The sequence below is a fragment of the Colobus angolensis genome, unplaced genomic scaffold, assembly GCF_000951035.1.
Source record: "Colobus angolensis palliatus isolate OR3802 unplaced genomic scaffold, Cang.pa_1.0 Scaffold197, whole genome shotgun sequence".
Lineage (NCBI taxonomy): Eukaryota > Metazoa > Chordata > Mammalia > Primates > Cercopithecidae > Colobus > Colobus angolensis.
In genome coordinates this window covers 5,563,569-5,581,508 of record NW_012115121.1, presented here as the reverse complement: position 1 = coordinate 5,581,508, position 17,940 = coordinate 5,563,569, and the positions used below count along the sequence as shown (strand labels likewise).

Below are 17,940 nucleotides of genomic sequence, written 5' to 3'. Positions count from 1 at the left end.
CTTGGGAGGCTGAGGCAGGAGAATCCCTTGAACCTGGGAGACAGAGGTTGCAGTGAGACAACATTGTGCCACTGCACTCCAGCCTGGGCAGCAAGAGCAAAACTCCATCTCAACAACAACAAAAAAAGGAATCGCAAAAAATCTCAGTGTTTTAAGAAAGTTTACAAATTTGTGTTGGGCAGCTTTCAAAGCCATCCTGGGCAGCATGTGGCTTTGCTCTAAGTGAAAAAACACATCTAATCACCTCTGGACCCATCATTACGCCCCACCAGGGAGCCAGACTGCGGATGGAGTGGAGCTGCTCTCAGTCCCCAACAACTCAGCATTTCCTGGCCCTGTCTGAAGACTAAGCCTCAAAGTGGGCATGGCTGGTGAGACCCTCTCTCTGGTCACCACTTCCAAAATGTCTTCCACCTCCAGATGTGTTACTGTAATAACAGACTCAGAATTTCACCCCCAAAGTCCAACATAGGCGCGCTCTCTAACTTTTTGAGGCCTCTGAGACTTTACTTCCTCCTTCCACATCCTCGCAAGAGTCCTGCCCACATCTCTGGTTCTCTGGGAACGAGGACCGATTGTCCCTTTCCTGTAGCTTTCATTGATCAGTCTGCCAGGCACCTGACAACGATAACGCTCATGAACTTGTTGAATTGAATTTCTTATCAGTTGATTTCTTCCCCTAGGTGATGACTTTTAATTAATTACCATCGGCTTTCTGTACCTGAGGCTTCCGTATCCTTGGATTCAACCGAGGATTGAAAATAACACAATAAAAATGTAAATATAGAAACAACACTGTATAACAACTATTACATAGCCTTTATATTGCATTTGATATATAAGTCATCTAGAGATGATTTAAAGAATACAGGAAGATATGTATAGGTTACATCCAAACACTCTACCATTTTATTTTTTTGAGACAGTCTCACTTTGTCATCCAGCCTGGGGTACAGTGGTACGATCATGGCTCACTGCAGCCTTGAGCTCCTGGGCTCAAGCAATCCTCCCACCTCAGCCTCCCAAATAGCTGGGACCACAAGTGTGCACCACCATGTGTGCCTAAGCCTTTTTAGAGACAGGGGGTCTCACTATGTTGCCAAGGCTGGTCTCGAACTCCTGGGCTCAAGCGATTCTCCCGCCTTAGCCTTTCGAGTGCTGAGATTACAGGGGTGAGCCGCCGTGCCTGACTTACTATGCCATTTTATATCAGGGACTTGAGTAGCCTTGGATTTTGGTATCTGAGGAAGTCCCGGAACCAATCCCCCACAGATTCTGAGGGATGACTCTTTTCTTAAAGAGTAGCCCAAGAAGGAGGCACGTGAAGAGCAAAACTGTGTCCAGGAGAGCTTTTATTTGTACGGAACAGTTTTAAAAATACAGAATAAAATAGCTTTATCTCTACTATTATTCACAACATCTGGTCCAAATATTACATATTTTTAAAATACTTAAACGTTTAATGAAGCCATGTTAGAAAAACAATATGAAAATTCTTTTTAAAAACTCCATAAAAGAATTACACATCTCAAAAAACAACCCCACCCCAAATACCCTCGGTATGCAAAATAAAAATAAAAAACCAAAACCCCAGAAAGGTATACATAGCCAAAGTCAGTCACAAAAACTCAAGGAAAATATAGGCATCCCCACTGTTTTAAGAACAGTCAGAAATATATTAAGGTGTCAAATGAAGACTGTTACTAACGAACAGAAAAGGAGAGTCATTTGAACTGTCAGTAAGATGGCAACATGGGGAAGGGTGTCCTAACTGCCTGGAAACACGCACAGCAATGCTAAGGACGTGGGAGGGTAGAGTGATGCTGAAACACAGTCAACACCAACCAGAAAGGATGGGAACGCCTGTGAGGCTGCTGAAAAGAGACCCCCAATGCTGGCAAAATCGGGTGGCCCTTCTTGCACTACTCAGGTTCTGACTGCAGGAGGGGCAGAGGGTGGTCGATGTCCTAGTCCCTGTGTCTAAAAAAGTAATGAGGGGACAGGGTACAACAGGCAGCACGTACGTAAGTCCCTGGGCTCTTTTCTAAAGCCAAGGGGAGGCTCCCTGGAGAAGCGAGCTTTGGGAATGCTCAGGCCCGGAGCCGCACATGAACGCAGCGTGCAGCAGGTGTGGCTGGGCGTGCACAGCTGGCGTCCAGTGACAGCCATGCCAGGCCTGTGCCTGTAGCGAGTGTACACCCCATGCATGGCCACCCTCAGGATGCTACTTCTTCTCTGGCCAGATGGGTTCTGGAATGAGGCTTCTGCTATCGCTCCATATTCACCTTCAATCTGGCCTGGCCACTCCCATGGCATCCGTATGACTGAAGACGAGACTTGCCAACTTTAAGTTGCTAGTACCAGTATTTCAGCAGGGACATGAATGAAAGAAATAACACCTTAGCTCATGGTCATAAAATATACACATGGGAAATAAAGTATACACACATACTAGAGATTCATCAATGGAGAAATTCTATCATCACATGACATTGTCATGAAAATTATATCATTCCCTCCCTGGAAAACTGTGACTATTATCCTGGGTAGAAATGTTATTTTGCTATATGGAAATACTGCAATATTCATGCATAAACCAAGTTGTCATCATGAAAGTCAGTATTCTACAGTATAAAGCAAAACCTGTGTGTGAATTTGTTACCATGAAAACGGGAAACCATCAGGACCTATGATGCTTCATTCTGGCTTGCCTTGATCAGTCCCGAGAAACTAAAAGTTAGCATTTGAAATCCTCTTACAGATTCTGAAAGTAAATGTATCAGTGAATCTACATTTAATTACCTAATGAGAATGGAAATTGCTTACAAAGACTAGAGTCACTTCCCATTATTCTGTGAAGCAGGGGTGGGGGTTCCCCATCCCCCACTGTGAATACGGCATCACCTCCTGTCCGTATTCACACTGTCTACGTTTCATGTTGGGATCACCCACACAAATGCTTTCTTTTAGGGACCAGGCAGGTGACCTGGGAAGGTGGTGAGGAGGTGGTCTCTGTGGAAACTGGAGACTAACTGGCCTGCAAGAACATTCACATCCAAAATATTTTAGAACACTCTACCGGCAAAACAAAGTATGGGGTGGTGGTTCACAGCCCCAGCAATGCAGGCCAATGATGTGAATGGGAAGTGTCATGACACAGACTGCGGGTGGCCACCGTGTCCCCCAATATCTCCCCTTCAGGTGTGCTTAAACCCAAGAAGCAGATGAATACGTTCTTTTTCTTTCAATTACAAACTTTCATTCTGTAGCATATTTTCTAGCAGGAGAACCACTTCCTAAAATGGTGTGTGTGTGTGTGTTACATGTGTGAGTTTATTAGTCATTAGGGGACTCCAATCACTCAAGGCCGTGCACAAAGTACCAGATTCAGCAGGGGCATCTAGTCAGGCTGCCCTCTTTGCTCCCTACCTCCTATCCCCTTAACCCTCCTCAGACAGAATATCGGGTTGGCCCCAGTGGAATAAGAAGAACAGGAAACTCTCATTCCAACAGGAGTTGAAAGTGTGAAGGCCCTTCCCCGTGTTCCTTCCCCGTGTGAAGGCCCACAGAGGGCACCCCACACATTAGCAGAGTTGAAGCCTCCTGATAAAACCCGGCCCAAGGAGGGGCTTCAGAAGGGAGTGGGTTTCTGGATGGCTAGAGCACACACCTTGAGTGTTACACAGTGGAAGACGCCCGGTCAAGCTGAAGAGAAGGTGCCCCTGGATCACCAATGACTTTCAGGCTTTTATTTAGATATGTGGTCTTTCTGCTCACCTGGAGAGCTAGAAGACTGCAAATCTCTGGGATGTTTAGCAGTTTACCCCATTGTTCGGAGCAGAGAAACTTGAGATGTTGAGCAAAATCCAAACAGAAGGAACTGAGAGCAACTCAGTGCAGGAGGGCTGCCAGCCTCAAGGGCGTCCCAAGGCAAGAGGGATGGAAACCATGAGCCAGTGTGCTTCTAATGTATGCATCAAAGACACATTTTAAAAAACATACAAAATTAGATGTAATTTAGCATCTAAGTTCTTTACTTAATCTGCAGTAAGGTTTTGGCAAAATAATGCAGTGGCTCCAAGGTGTTCTTGCCAAAATAAACCTTGAAGCCCCAAACTTCCAGGAGTGAAGGGGGCTATAGTGACATGGCAATGCTGCAAAGACAGCGCCGCAGCACTGGAAAGCTGAGCCAGCCTGGGGCCGAGGGGGACAGGAATGCACCGTGTGGACACCAGGCTGCCAAGAACCATGCTCTGCCGCTGGAGACAGGAGACAGGCACCTATGCAGCTGACCAAAGCTCGACCAGGCCAACGGCCACTGAAGATGCGGCCACCTCATGAAGCAGGGGTACTGCTTCATATCTCAGGCTTTTTCCTTCTCTGAAAAACTTCAAACCAAACCAACAGGAGTCATTTCTCAGGAAGGATTTAGTGTTATTAATTAGAACTCTCTTAAGTGAGACGGAGCCTGTTGGCTGCTTTTATCATCACCTTTGGCCACCACCCTCACCTGTAAAATCAAGATCTAATGAACGTGCAACATGGCAACCCACAGGAAGTCTCCTTAAGCCACGATTGCCAAAAGCGACTTTCAACAGAAGCCCTGGAAAGTGGGACCAGCTGGCCAATAGACCGTTCCACGTGGCGGCTCTGCATGTTACCTGCCCCAGCTTCCCTTCTTCACAAAACAAATTCACGTGTAACTTGACCCATGGTTTCTGGGCTCTGGTCCAGTAGTCAGTTTTGATAAATAGATTAGGCATTACAGTATTTACACTTTCATGGTATCAAGCAATACAAAACACAACCACAACAATGGTTACTGGCCTTCAAAGCCGTCACAGCAAGCTTCCCTGATGGCATCCACAGCTTTACAAATGCTGGTTCTTTTCTTGATGCGTGGAAGAGTGGGGTGGGGGACAAGGAATAGAGATGCCACAAGGAAAAAGGGTCGCATGGAAAACACTGATTTCCAACGTCTGCTGTAGTCAGTAACATTAAATAGGAATAAAACCTTGTAATTATAGACGCGCGCGACAATAACATCCACATGACGGCAGAGCCAAGACGCCCATCAGCTTGTGTGACTGGTGCCTTGGGTGGCACTCTACACTCATCACACCGGCCAACAGTGATAAATGCCAGAGAGGGTGTCTCGGCCACTGGTGAAATGAAAAGAGGCCAGTGTGCACATGCTGGCCTGGTCAGGGCCAGGGTGGCCAAGAGAAGGTGCAGCCGAGAATCAGATATTGGCTTCAGAGTCCTTTCCTTTTCCCTCCAATGCCCCAAACAGATGTTCATTCAACATCTGTGCAGGGCTTACCCATGGCCCGACCTGGGCACAAGGCAGCCACGCCACTGTTTTCAGGTCAGCAGCCTCCTCCTCCAGGAGATCAGCGACAACAGAATCATGCTGGGCCAGTCAGTCGTGACAGCGCGAGGATACTGGTGCCCCTTGGTCAGAGGAGGTCTCTGCGGGCACAGACGAGGGTCAAATGACAAGGAAGCAGGTCCAGGGGCTTTGGAGAGAGAGAGAGAAAGCCCCTGGACCCTGGAGGTGGCTTACAGGAAAGCCAGCCCTGGGCGGTGGAAGGGAACTGAAGCAAGGAATTGCCTCAGATTTTAAATGCCCACTCCCAAGGGAGGACTGGAACTTCAAACTTAGTGACCACGGCCAGCAATGGACACTCTCAAAGGGCAAGGGGTCAAGGGCTTAAATAAGGAGATAGGCGAGACACCGTATCAGGCACCATCACTCCCGCAGAAGAAAAGTGATTCGCAGTCTGTCTTAGCTCTGGGGCGCAGAATGTAAATGTAGATACACAAACATGTATTTTACTTCTTGTTACCCAGCAAGGAACTACAGATACATGCCTCACTGCGGCCGGGCCACAGGGCACAGCAAAGGCTATCCCGTGGCCTGGGAGTCTTCGTCTGAACTCCGGCTGTTGTCGCTCTTCCTGAGGCCTTTCCATGTGTAGCCCACGAAGGTTGGACTGATGGGTAAGTAGCTGAAGCATCTGTATTTTTTTATAATGTTCATGCCAAATGGCAAATTGTACGACTCCATGCCGTCGAGTGATTTGTTCCCTTTGCCCACGCCCTTCTTCCATTTCCGGATTCCTCTTTCCTCTGGAGTACCTGTCACACATATCCCAAGATAAAACAAAGGAATGCTTCATTTAGCAGCTCTACTGAGAATGAAACTGTTATACACACACACACACACACACACACACACACCCCTACAGATCAAACCTGCCCAGGTGACAGCAAAGAACACCTGTGGAGTTGAAGGTGCTCAGCTATCCAGTGCCCAAACCAGAAGTCTAAGAAGCACTAACCCCTCCATGTCCCTCATTCAAGCAATCACCTAGTGGTCTTCCGACCTCCCTATTCTTCTGTGTGACCCATATTCTCAATTATCACTGTTAGAGTCCAGCCCAGGCCATGTTATTGCTTTCCTGATTCATTCTATTGGTCTTCCAACTGGTTACCTAGTCTTCCGGCTCATCACCTCCTGCCCTAAGTCTGTTCAAAAACTACCTCTCTAGGCCAGGTGTGGTGGCTCACACCTGTAATCCAAGCACTTTGGGAGGCCGAGGTGAGAGGATCACGAGGCCAGGAGTTTGGACCAGCCTAGCCAACATAGTGAAACCCCGCCCCTACTCAAAATACAAAAATTAGCTGGGCGTGGTGGTGCACACCTGTAATCTTAACTACTCAGGAGGCTGAGACAGGAGAATCGCTTGAACCTGAGAGGCAGAGACTGCAGTGAGCTGAGATCATGCCATTGCACTCTAGCCTGGACAACAGAGCAAGACTCTGTCTTAAAAACAAAACAAAACAACAACAACAAAATACACAAAAAAACTCTCTAAAATGTAAATCTGAGTAAAAAAAAAAACCCTCTTTAAAATGCAAATCTGAGTTTGCAAAACAGGGCTGAGTCTTTATTGCATCACACAATGCCTTCATCAACCAGTCACTGCACACTCACCCCCTCATCCAGACAGACCCACACTTCATGCTGCTTTGCTCCATTTTAGCGTGTCTGGTGCTGTGGGGGACACACGGGTCATGTATCTGTCGTGCTTCCATGGGGATGAATATCCACCAGCTGGACACTCCTGGCCACTCTGCACCCTCACAGATGGGTCAGGGAGAAAGCTCTGAGCACACAGGGCTCAGCAAGGAAGCTCATGATTTTTTTTATATCTAAGCTCTGCTCTCTCATTAGTATTTCAGAAATAAAGCTGACTTTAATTTCCATCAGCCTAACTGTTGCACCCCTCTCTCAATTCCCTCTGGCTTAGGAGAGAAAGAGGGTAGTCGTTATGGACTCTCTCAAATCCAGTGCCTTCCATCTATTCATGTGTGTGATTCCTTCTGCCTTGGTCTCCCCAGAAATCTCAATGATTGAGGTTATTTTCTGGAGATTTTTATTTTTATTTGTTGTTTCAAGGGGAAAATGTCAACAAAACCTTCAAGCTTAAGAATAAGTATCACCCTTCCTTGAAGGCAGGGAAATCTGCCAGTATGTCCATGGCAGCACTTTACAGTGGTCCACAGCAGCCACCTCCAAGGCAGGACCCACATAACATCCTAGTCTGTCACCCCAAGCTCAGCACAGAATGTATCCATAAACAGGAATCGTGGGTACTGGAGAGGCAGCTGCTTCCAGGCATCTCTTGTCAATGATCTTAGACCCCTGATCTCAGCCTTTGCCCATGGTCTTCTACTGCCTTTTGGTTTTAGTTGGTTGGAAGCCCACCTTAGTAACAACTCATTTAAAGGACAGTCTCCCCAGGTAGAAGTGCTGCAGGCTGTGCCCACCTCTCTCAGATCAGACGAAAGCCACACTGCAGGGCCTCTGGCACAGGCTGTGCAGGGGGGCAGGCACCTGGCCTGTGCCCATCCCACTGCCATCTCACTACACGCAGCAAACTCACCTGCTGTCTCGCAAAAGTCCTTCAGGAGAAACAAAATTAATCAGTTTATTTAGCAAAAAACTGATCCATACCCGGAGGCTGGGAGTGCCATCGCAACTGTTTTAGAAAACAGTTATAATTAGTGATGGCTTTGAACTCATTGACTCTTCCCGTTTTCCATTTCTATTTGGCAATAAAGTAACATATATGTTAAAAAAAAAAAAAAAGTGTGTTTGAGATATACCACATACCTGGGATGGTGTTATCCAGGATAAAAGCCACACAGCCCCCTACAAACATAGCAGTTGTGAGAAGGACGTTCAAGACTTGATCGATTCCTGTTATCCCTAGAAAGAGAACACAGCCATAGAGTTCAGTGCCACGGCAGCGGTCAGCCTGCCCTTGACTTGGGAAGGGGCAATGGTGTGGGAAGAACTCCACCAATCAAAGCAGTAAAGGAAAGTGTAAATTTCCTAGTTGTGCACGTGTAGATGAATTTTTGCTGGTAATGTTTTAAACTACGATGAACACTTTCAACAATAATCCAAAGGTATCTCCATAAGAAGAATTCCCAGCAGTGGTGCATAGAAGGTGAATCTAAGAGTGGCATTTACCCTACAACGAACTGTGAAGCCACAGGGGTGTAGTCAGTGGATTAAAAAAATTCAAAATAAAAAGAAAATGGTAGTCATAAGGCTGAGAAAAAAATTACAAAGTGAATAATAAGACGACAAAAATATTTCTGGTACGTACAATCATAAAAGACTTTTCAGTATCCTGGGTTACCAATTAGTGCTTAGCTGCTTTTAATCAGGAGCAACTGGATTTATAAAGATGTCCTCCCATGAATATGATTTTTTTTTCTTGAGATGGAGTCTCGCTCTGTTGCCCAGGCTGGAGTGCAGTGGCGCAGTCTCGACTCACTGCAAGCTCCGCCTCCCGGGTTCATGCCATTATCCTGCCTCAGCCTCCCGAGTAGCTGGGATTACAGGCGCCCGCCACCGTGCCCAGCTAATTTTTTTTGTATTTTTAGTAGAGACGGGGTTTCACCATGTTAGCCAGGAAGGTCTCGATCTCCTGACCTCGTGATCTGCCTGCCTCGGCCTCCCAAAGTGGGATTACAGGCATGAGCCACCGTGCCTGGCCCCGAGTATGACATATTAAATGTAAAAAGCAGCAAGAATCTCATTTATCCACACAGTTTCCATACTGAAGACAGAATGATCCTCAGCAGAAAATCATAGGCACTGGTGAGGATGTGGAGAAACAGGAACCCTCGTACATGGCTAATGGGAGAGTAAAATGGTGCGGCTGCCATGAAAACGTTTGGCGGTTCCTCAAAAGGTTAAAAATAGAATTACCACATGACCCAACAATTATTCCACTCTTAGGTATATACCCAGAGGAAATGAAAACAAATACTCAAATATGGCCCACATTGATTATTTGTGATTACATGTTCATGGGAATACAGAGCTGTGAAAAATCTGAGCCACGCCGCACACATTCCTGGCTGATGTCAAACAAGGTGATGCTCTGCCTTGTTCTGGCCTCATCCCGTAAACAAGAGTCCTTTTTGCGGACTATGTAGTGCCATGTCTGTCATACTGTGTGCTTTCCGTTGGTGATCTCACTGTTTAAAATGTCCACCAAGTGGTGTGAAGTGCTCCCTGATGTTCCTACACATTAGGTGGCTGTGGTGTATGTTAGAGAAGATCCATCCAGACAGGAGCTGTGGCATTGCTGGCTGTGTTTCCCCAGCAATGGTTCAATATTTGCTAATACTGCCTGTGGTAACTCTATGGAACATAACTTCATGAATAATGAGTGATTTGTTTTTCTAAGACCAGCCGAGCGAGCACAAAAGAACCAGCAGGTAGGCAAGTGTAGGAGCAAAACTGCAAGTTTATTTTGGTAACCTAAGGTGTGGGGAAGAAGTCTGTCGGCCTCCGGCAAAGAAGGCCGACAGAGTCCCCCCCTCGTGGGGCTCTCGGGCGGGGTTCCTGCATCCCGACTTCAGTGGGGCTGGAGGAAGACCGCGTGGCTCACTGGTGGAGAGCGGCTTTTCTAGGAGTGGGAGGGCAATAGGCGGGGCACGGGCGTGTCAGGGGCGTTCCGCAGGTGCGACCAGGTAAATCTTGGTTTCTTCGGATTGACGTCACCTGGTGCATGCCCAGTTGGTCTGCACCTTCCTGGGTCGCCGGCTGCATTTTCGCGCGCGCGGGAAAAGTTGGGAGGGGGGAAAAGTTGGGAGGGGGGGATGAAGAACCCGGAAGTGCACCATCTTGCCTCCGTTCGTCCAAACAATGAGAACTGACTGTACTTGCACATCAATATTCACAATAGCCAAAGGCCAGAAACAACCCAAATGTCCATCAGTGGGTGAATGGATAAACAAATTACGGTATATACACACGGTAGAATATTATCTAGTCATGAAAAAGGAATGAGGCCAGGCACAGCAGCTCACGCCTGTAATCCCAACACTTTGGGAGGCCGAGGCAGGTGGATTACTTGAGGTCAGGAGCTCGAGACTAGCCTGGCCAACATGGTGAAACCCCGTCTCCACTAAAAATACAAAAATTGGCTGGGTGTGGTGGTGGGTGCCTACTATCCCAGCTACTTGGGAGGCTGAGGCATGAGAATCGCTTGAACCCAGGAGTGAGATCATGCCCAGGCCTGCACTCCAGCCTGAGCAACAAAGTGAGACTCCATCTCAAAAAAAGGAATGAAGTACTGCTACATGCTACATGGATGAATCTTGAAAACATGCTAAGTGAAGGAAGCCAGACACAAAAAGCCACACATTATGACTATACCTAGAATAGACTGTGAATCCATAGAAACAGAAAGCATACTGGTGGCTGCCAGGGGATGGAAGCAGGGGGTGATGGGGATTTACTGCTTAATGAGTTCGAGGTTTTATTTTGGGGTGATGAAATGTTTTGTAAACTGGACAGAGGTGATGGCTGCACAACACTGTACTAGATGCCACTGAACTGCTTAAAGTGGTTAATTTTGTTATGTGAATTTCACCCACAAAAAATATCTGTATAAACAAACGCTCCTCAATTCTGCACTGGCTAAGATATTACCAGTAGCAATGGCTGTGTCTTGAGATGGTTCCTCCTTTCTACATTCTTCATGACATTGCAGTATTAAAACAAAAGGAGGAGTTAAAAAGGTTAATCTTGAATGCACAAGCCACGTGATTTCGCTCTGAGGATTTAATAGGATGGATATAAAATTGTAGAATAACATGTTCAAAGTCTATGAAGTTGAGTTTCAAAAAAAAATATCTTAATGGAGCATTAGTCTATTAAGATAGACTACTGAAATCAAAAGGATTTAGAGAGAGGCATTCTCTCAATGGAGAGGGTCCCACTGAAAAAGAGACATCAGAATCCATGACTGTCACGTGTACACGCCAGTGGGAAGCCCACAGGGCTTCCAGATAACTGCTGAAAAGTGAGATTCAAGAGAGAGATCCACAGACGCATCTGCACCACAGTTCCTGGAGGCCCAAAGTCCTCTCCAATAGGCGAAGAGCCGCGTGTGGACTGGTGGCTGTGGTTCCAGCTCCCACTCCAAGATGTAAAGCCCATTTCCTTACCTGTGACCAGTGGGTTCTGTCTTAGGTAACTTGGAAGGACGAGCCCAAAGAAGATCGAAAATCCAAGCACAAAGAGGTTCCGGGAAGAATTTAAATCAATGAACTGCAGGTTAGAGAGGCCAACAGCTGTGATCATTCCTGGAGAAAAACAAACCAGACCACAAGCTCTAGCACCACTGCAGCACGGATAGCTCACTGCTCAGGGCAGGTGAGGGCAGGCTCCCTGGCGCCCCTTCTCTGTCCAGCAAAAACCAATGAGACCAGTGCGGGGGCAGAAAGGGGGATGTGTGGGGTCAGACTGTGGCCACCCCAGGCTCTGAGCAAAATGACCCTCAGCCTAAGCACTATTTAGGCTTACATAGGAGCATAAACACCACATGGCATTTTGTTTGTCAAACAGAAAACTAAGGACATTGGTTCCCTCTCTACACACACATTATGATTAAACAAGGAGACCTACTGGTGCATGTTCTCTGGTTATTACAGCGAAATGGCGCAGAGATCAAATCCAGAGTCCCACTGTAAAAATGGTCAGTTTTAAGTGGCCCATTCAGAGGGATGGTATTTAAGTTAAACTGGCCAGAAATACTAAAGAGATTAAATTTAATCTAAATGTTTGTAGCACAATTACATCTTATTGTTGGTTCCATCTTTAATATAAATTTAACTCAGAGAGTGATAAAATTTTTCATTTTTTGAAGGCATATCCTTTGTATTTTAAAACAGAAATTTATCATTACCTTCTTACTGAAGGGAGTCAGCAAAAACACCATGATCCCTATTAAAAATTTGGAAAAGTAAAGGAAAAGGCCAGAGAGGGGAGTCTTACCAAAGAGCGTGCAGAACAGGGCTCCCAGCACAGGATCTGGAAGGGACGCAAAGAGGGCACTGAACTTCCCGATCATGCCCAGGGCAAGCATGAGGGCTGCTCCACACTGTATCACGCGGCGGCTGCCGACCTGCAGGACACATGGGAGACCGGGAAACAGGGACTGATCTCCATGCAAAATCACCATGAGTTACTAAAGAACACAGACCAGAGATACCCATGGCCTGGCTCGCTACCTTCCCCTCCTCCTCAGCCCACTCTTCTCACCTCCACTATGGGGACCCTGAGGGTCGCCCTCTGCATCTCCACACCTTGGTGACACTCCCTGCACTCAAGCCCCCGGGCTCTACTGCCCTGGCACAGTCATGGGTTGGGATGGCCCTCTGTGTCTCAAATGCAAAGGCTACAGTTTTCCCTGCCTATCCCCTGGGTTCCCGGCACCACACGTCACCAAGGCGACTTTCCCTGCTTCAGCCTCAATGCCAACTTCCCCACACCGGAAATCAGACAAAACCCCCAGACATGTCTGGAACCTCCTCTCCTCATGGCGCCCTTCCTATGAGAGGTGGAAAAGAGAAGGGGCTACAGGTGAGGACATCTGGAGCCTGACTGCGGGCTCTTCTCCCAGCCCGCGTTTAACTGTATGGTCGGGCAGACCTATATCCTCTAGAGTCTCAGGATCTTCGTCTCAGTCATGCACAAGCCTCGTGGTTTTGTTTTGAGGATTAAACAGGACCTGCATAAAACTGCCTGAATGGTAGCTGGCACGCAATGAGCCACCTGAGAGCCGCCCACATGGGCCTGCTGCCTCTGGCCTTTCCTGCACCCACTCCATGCTGCCACAGGGTGACCTTTTTAACACATGGAATTGGGGAGGTTGGTCCCCTGCTTGCATCCTCTGGTACTCACGAAATAAAAGCCCACTTCTGAGGCTCTTTCCAAGCAAGCCAGGCAGGCCTTGGCCTGTCTACCTGGACACCCTTCCCTGTGGCCTCCTCCTAGCCAGATCCCAGAGGCATCCTTTTAAACATCACCCAAATGCTCCTCTGAAAAGCATCGTGACTCCAGGACTATTCTCCCATTACAGGCTCCCACAGCACCACGTAGGGCGTATCTGCCACTCCTGCTCTCTGCTTCCCAGCAGCTTCTGTCTAGCCTGCTGTCACCCGGACAGTGGGAGGTGGCGCTGGCATCGGGCTCAAGAATCCTGCACTGTGGGCCCCTACTCTGTGCTGCCTCTTCCAGGAAAACACGCTGAGGATGTAAAACTGGGTAAAGGAGATTCTAGAGTGTTCGGGGGAGTGTCCACAAGGAGTTATGTATGACCCCAGTGAGGAGAAGGGGGTTGCTTACAGTTTAATTAAATAAAATAAGACGAAATTTTAAATGCACTTCCTCACGCACACTGGCCACATCTAAAGTGCCCACCAGGCACACGTGGCTGGTGCAGCTGTGTGTGACATAGTGACCACTGCACAGAACTCTCAAAGGACCAGGGTCAGCCGGTTAAGCCGATTAGAGCCTGATCTGAGGCTGTGCACATGAGAGACAGCCGCCCAGCTGGACTCAGTCACTGTCCCATTATCCCTAGCGTGTGACTCCCCACACCACGGAAGGCAGGGAAGCAATGGAAAAGATCACTCAAACTGACAAATCAAGCAAAAGTGACTCGTGCTTGCCTGTTACTATGTAATAAGGAAGGCTTTCATTTAGTAACGGCCCCATCTTCAGCAAACATTTTTGAGGAACTATGTAATTATTTGATCAAGCTTGTGACTTGTTAGACTGGGGCAGGTGAATGCAAAGATGAGTAAGTCACAAGCTTGATCAAATAATCTCATTGCTGTGCTGTTCCTGCTGTTGGGGGAGCCCAGCAGCAGGGAAGAGAACATCTGAAGAGTAGGGGAGGGTTGTTGGAGATGGTCCTGAGGAGTGAGTAGTGAGTAAGAGTTCGCTAGTGGAAGACCATCCAGGCAGAGGAAACAGCCTATGCAAAGACTCCCAGCAGGGCCAGGCAGGCCTGTTAGGTATGAGGGGCCAAACTGGCCCCAGGGATACCTGAAACTAAATCTGACACGAAAGTGACACCTGGAAGACTGATCTGCCTTTGATGCTGTCAAAAATATATGCAGCAACTAAGCCATTCTTCTGTTTAGTGAATATTGACCAAGTACCTATTATGTTTCATTCTAACTACCAGAGATAGAGCTCTAAAATCCCAGCTCTCCCGGTGCTTCCCCAGGACCTTTGTGTCCCCTCTCACAGGGTCCATTCCCTGGAATCTCCTTGGCATCTCCCTCCTGAACTGTGGCTCTGCCTCTAGGACCTTGGAAAAATAGATCCTGGGTTTCTGGTCTTCAATGGTGGTGCAAAATGCAACAAGGAGAAATGACCTTCCTCTGGACACCACCAAAGAGATGACAGTCAGCGAGATACTACTTGCTCTGTTCCTAGAAATAAACTAAGGGCTAAATAGCGATAACGAAAATTCATGATAATGATGGACTTTGCTTGTCCAGGTAGGGAGGCCCTCAGGTACCATCATTCCTTCATGCAATATAGATGTTTATGAAGCACCCACTCTGCCAGGCTACTGTTCTAGGCACTTGGGATACATCAGCTCATTAAAAAGTGTTGGCAAGGTAACTTGTCAGAGTAAGCTAGGACCCTTCAAATTTTAATAAAAAGAATGATTTCCCAAACTACCTTGGTGGTCACATTATATGATGATGTGTTTTAAAGGGATGCAGAAAGAGGAGGCTTGTTAAACCGTCTTCCCCTAAGAGTGTCTTCACCTACAACAATTTTACTCCCAGTTGTCCCTAGGGATCCTTGAATTAGTTTCAGGACCGCCACTCTCCCCGCCTCAGATACCAACAACCACAGATGCTCAACTCCCTGATATAAAATGGTGTAGTATTTGCATGTAGCCTACATACATCCTTCCATATACTTTATTTTTTCGAGTCAGAGTTTCACTCTGTCACCCAGGCTGGAGTGCAATGGCACAATCTCGGCTCACTGCAACCTCTGCCTCCTGGGTTCAAGTGATTCTCCTGCCTCAGCCTCCCAAGTGGCTGGGATAACAGGCACCAGGCGCCATGCCTGGCTAATTTTTGTGTTTTTAGTGGAGACAGGGGTTCAATATGTTGGCCAGGCTGGTCTCGAACTCCTGACCTCAGGTGATCTGCCCACCTTGGTCTCCCAAAGTGCTGGGATTACAGGTGTGAGCCACCATACCCAGCCAACATCCTCCCATATACTATAAATCATCTTGACATTACTTACAATCCTTAATACAATGTAATTGTTCTGTAAATCGTTGTCAGACTGCATTGTTCAGAGAATAGTAACAAAAAAGAGTCTGTACATGCTCACGCAGAACAGTACAGAAACAAACAATATTAGTTCAGAAACAATATTTTTGAATTGAAGTTGGTAGAACCACAGATACAGAGGGTTGGCTATCTTATTTGGGATTAGTTATATGCCTGCAAGCTCATGGCAGCAAACTGGCTGAAGAGTGGCATGGCTTAGGCCCCATTCTGTGCCCATGAGATCATTCCCTCATCTCCCTGTGCTCAGCACTGGCTTCTCACCATGGGCAGCAATAGGACTCCCAGGATGACGCTGGAGGAAGTGCCCCTCAGACAGCCTTTCCTCGCATCCCCCATACCAGGAGCAACAGGCAGATGGGGCCATTGGCACACCTGAGGCTGAGCTCTGGCAGGGTCCTGCCAACTTGGGGAAACCAACAAACAAACCGGGCATGTGCGTGCATGCCTGGCGGCTCCCTGTCACCTGGATTTGCAATCAAGATTAATCAAACTTAGTATCTGATTCTCTTTATCTGATTATAGAATCTTACATGGCAAGGGAGAGTTCTTTCGAAATCCACTCCCTCCTCCCAGTTTGACAGAGGTCAACCAGTTCTAGAAGGTTTCTGGGTTCACCCCAAGTCCTCGGTGAGGGAGACCTGTGAGACGGAGGCCATCGAGGACAGTGAACCAATTTTCATGGTCTTAGTTTCACAACATACAATGGCCAATGGTGGGTCATCTGTTAATTTAAAACTAGTGACACCTCCCAGTTGGGATCCCGTTTTTCCTTTTGCCCAGCCCCCCATGGTCTATTCTCATCACTGTAGTCAAAGCCATCCTTTAAAAAAAAAAAAACAAAAATCAGACCAAGCTGCTCCCTGCAGCACCCCCTTCCACTCAGGCAGTCTGTGACTGCCTACCTACCTGCCTGCCTGCCTGTGTAACCTGGTCCTCAATTACCTGGCAGACCCCACCTGCTCTGACTCCCTGACCCACACTGGCCCCCTTGCTGACCTTCTACTCCCAGGATAGGGCTCTGCCCTGGCCATATCCCAGCCTAGAAGGCTCTTCCCCAGGTTATCTGCAGGCTCCCTCCCTCCACCCTTCAGGTCTGGGTTCAGGTCACCTGATCACCCTATTTAACACCTAATCCCCCTCTCCCCAAGCTTCCTGTCCCATGTTTCCCCCAGTGCTTGTCACTGGCTGGCATACTGCATCATTTATGGACTTAGTATGCTGACTGTTGGTTGTATGTCTTCCCTTGCTAGAATGTAAATTCCACTTTTTAATTCACTGATATATCCCAAGTGCCTCAAACAGTGGCCTGGCAGAGTCGGTGCTTTATAAATATCTACATTGCATGATGGAGTGACAGCACAGAGTGCCTCCCTACCTGGACCAGCAAGAGAAGAGAGACTTCCAAACAGGCATTATAAACACTTTAAAAAAAAAAAAGGAGATGGAGAGAAATAATTTTTTAGAATCAGAGGCCCACTCATTTGGAACTTGCAGTGGCCAGACCAATCAATGAAATGGATGAATGTTTAGAAGCCCCATCATTTAATTAGAAAAATCTGTGTACCTTTGTAATTCCCAAAACTCCAATGTTGGGACTGGATGAAGTAGAGCCATTCCCAGTACCAAATATGCCATCAAGAACACAGGAGAGGCCCTCCACGAAAATTCCCCTAAAATGTAAAGAAATGGAGGAAAGAAAAACATTCATTCAATGGGATAATGCATTCATTCTGAAATAGCCTCTACACATCTGCAATCCAAAAATATGGTCCAGAGCCTGCAGCTTCCACATCTCCTGGGAGGGGGATTAAAAATACAATCTCAAACCCCACCCCAGACCTGCTGAAGCAGAAAAGAATCTCCATTTTTTTTTTTTTTTTTTTTTTTTAGAGAGTATCTCTGTCACCTAGGCTGGAATGCAGTGATGCAACCTTGGCTCACTACAACCTCCACCTCCTGGGTTCAAGAGATTCTCCTGCCTCCCAAGTAGCTGGGATTACAGGTTTGCACAGCCATGCCTGGCTAATTTTTGTATTTTTAGTAGAGATGGGGTTTCACCATGTTGGCCAGGCTGGTCTGGAATTCCTGACCTCAGGGTGATCCGCCTGCCTCAGCCTCCCAAAGTGTTGGGATTACAGGTGTGAGCCACCGCACCCGGCCAGAATCTGCCTTTTAACAGAACCCCCAAAGCTCATTCCATTTTGAGAAGTATCCCTCTAAATCACATGT

General features: G+C 47.3%; 1 protein-coding gene across 2 annotated transcripts in view; it reads right to left on the bottom strand.

The window, feature by feature from the left end:
- Window positions 1–1,890: 1,890 nt before the first annotated feature.
- Window positions 1,891–17,940, bottom strand: part of SLC23A2 (solute carrier family 23 (ascorbic acid transporter), member 2) — a 130,082-nt gene continuing 114,032 nt past the window's right edge. For both annotated transcript variants that reach the window (XM_011941031.1, XM_011941033.1), the window contains 5 exons: window positions 17,276–17,381; window positions 12,374–12,503; window positions 11,545–11,682; window positions 8,183–8,278; window positions 1,891–6,141 (listed from right to left, as the gene is read on the bottom strand). In XM_011941031.1, coding sequence (XP_011796421.1) covers window positions 5,909–6,141; window positions 8,183–8,278; window positions 11,545–11,682; window positions 12,374–12,503; window positions 17,276–17,381 — 703 coding nt within the window. In that variant the 3' untranslated portion in view covers window positions 1,891–5,908. The remainder of the gene's footprint in view (window positions 6,142–8,182; window positions 8,279–11,544; window positions 11,683–12,373; window positions 12,504–17,275; window positions 17,382–17,940) is intronic.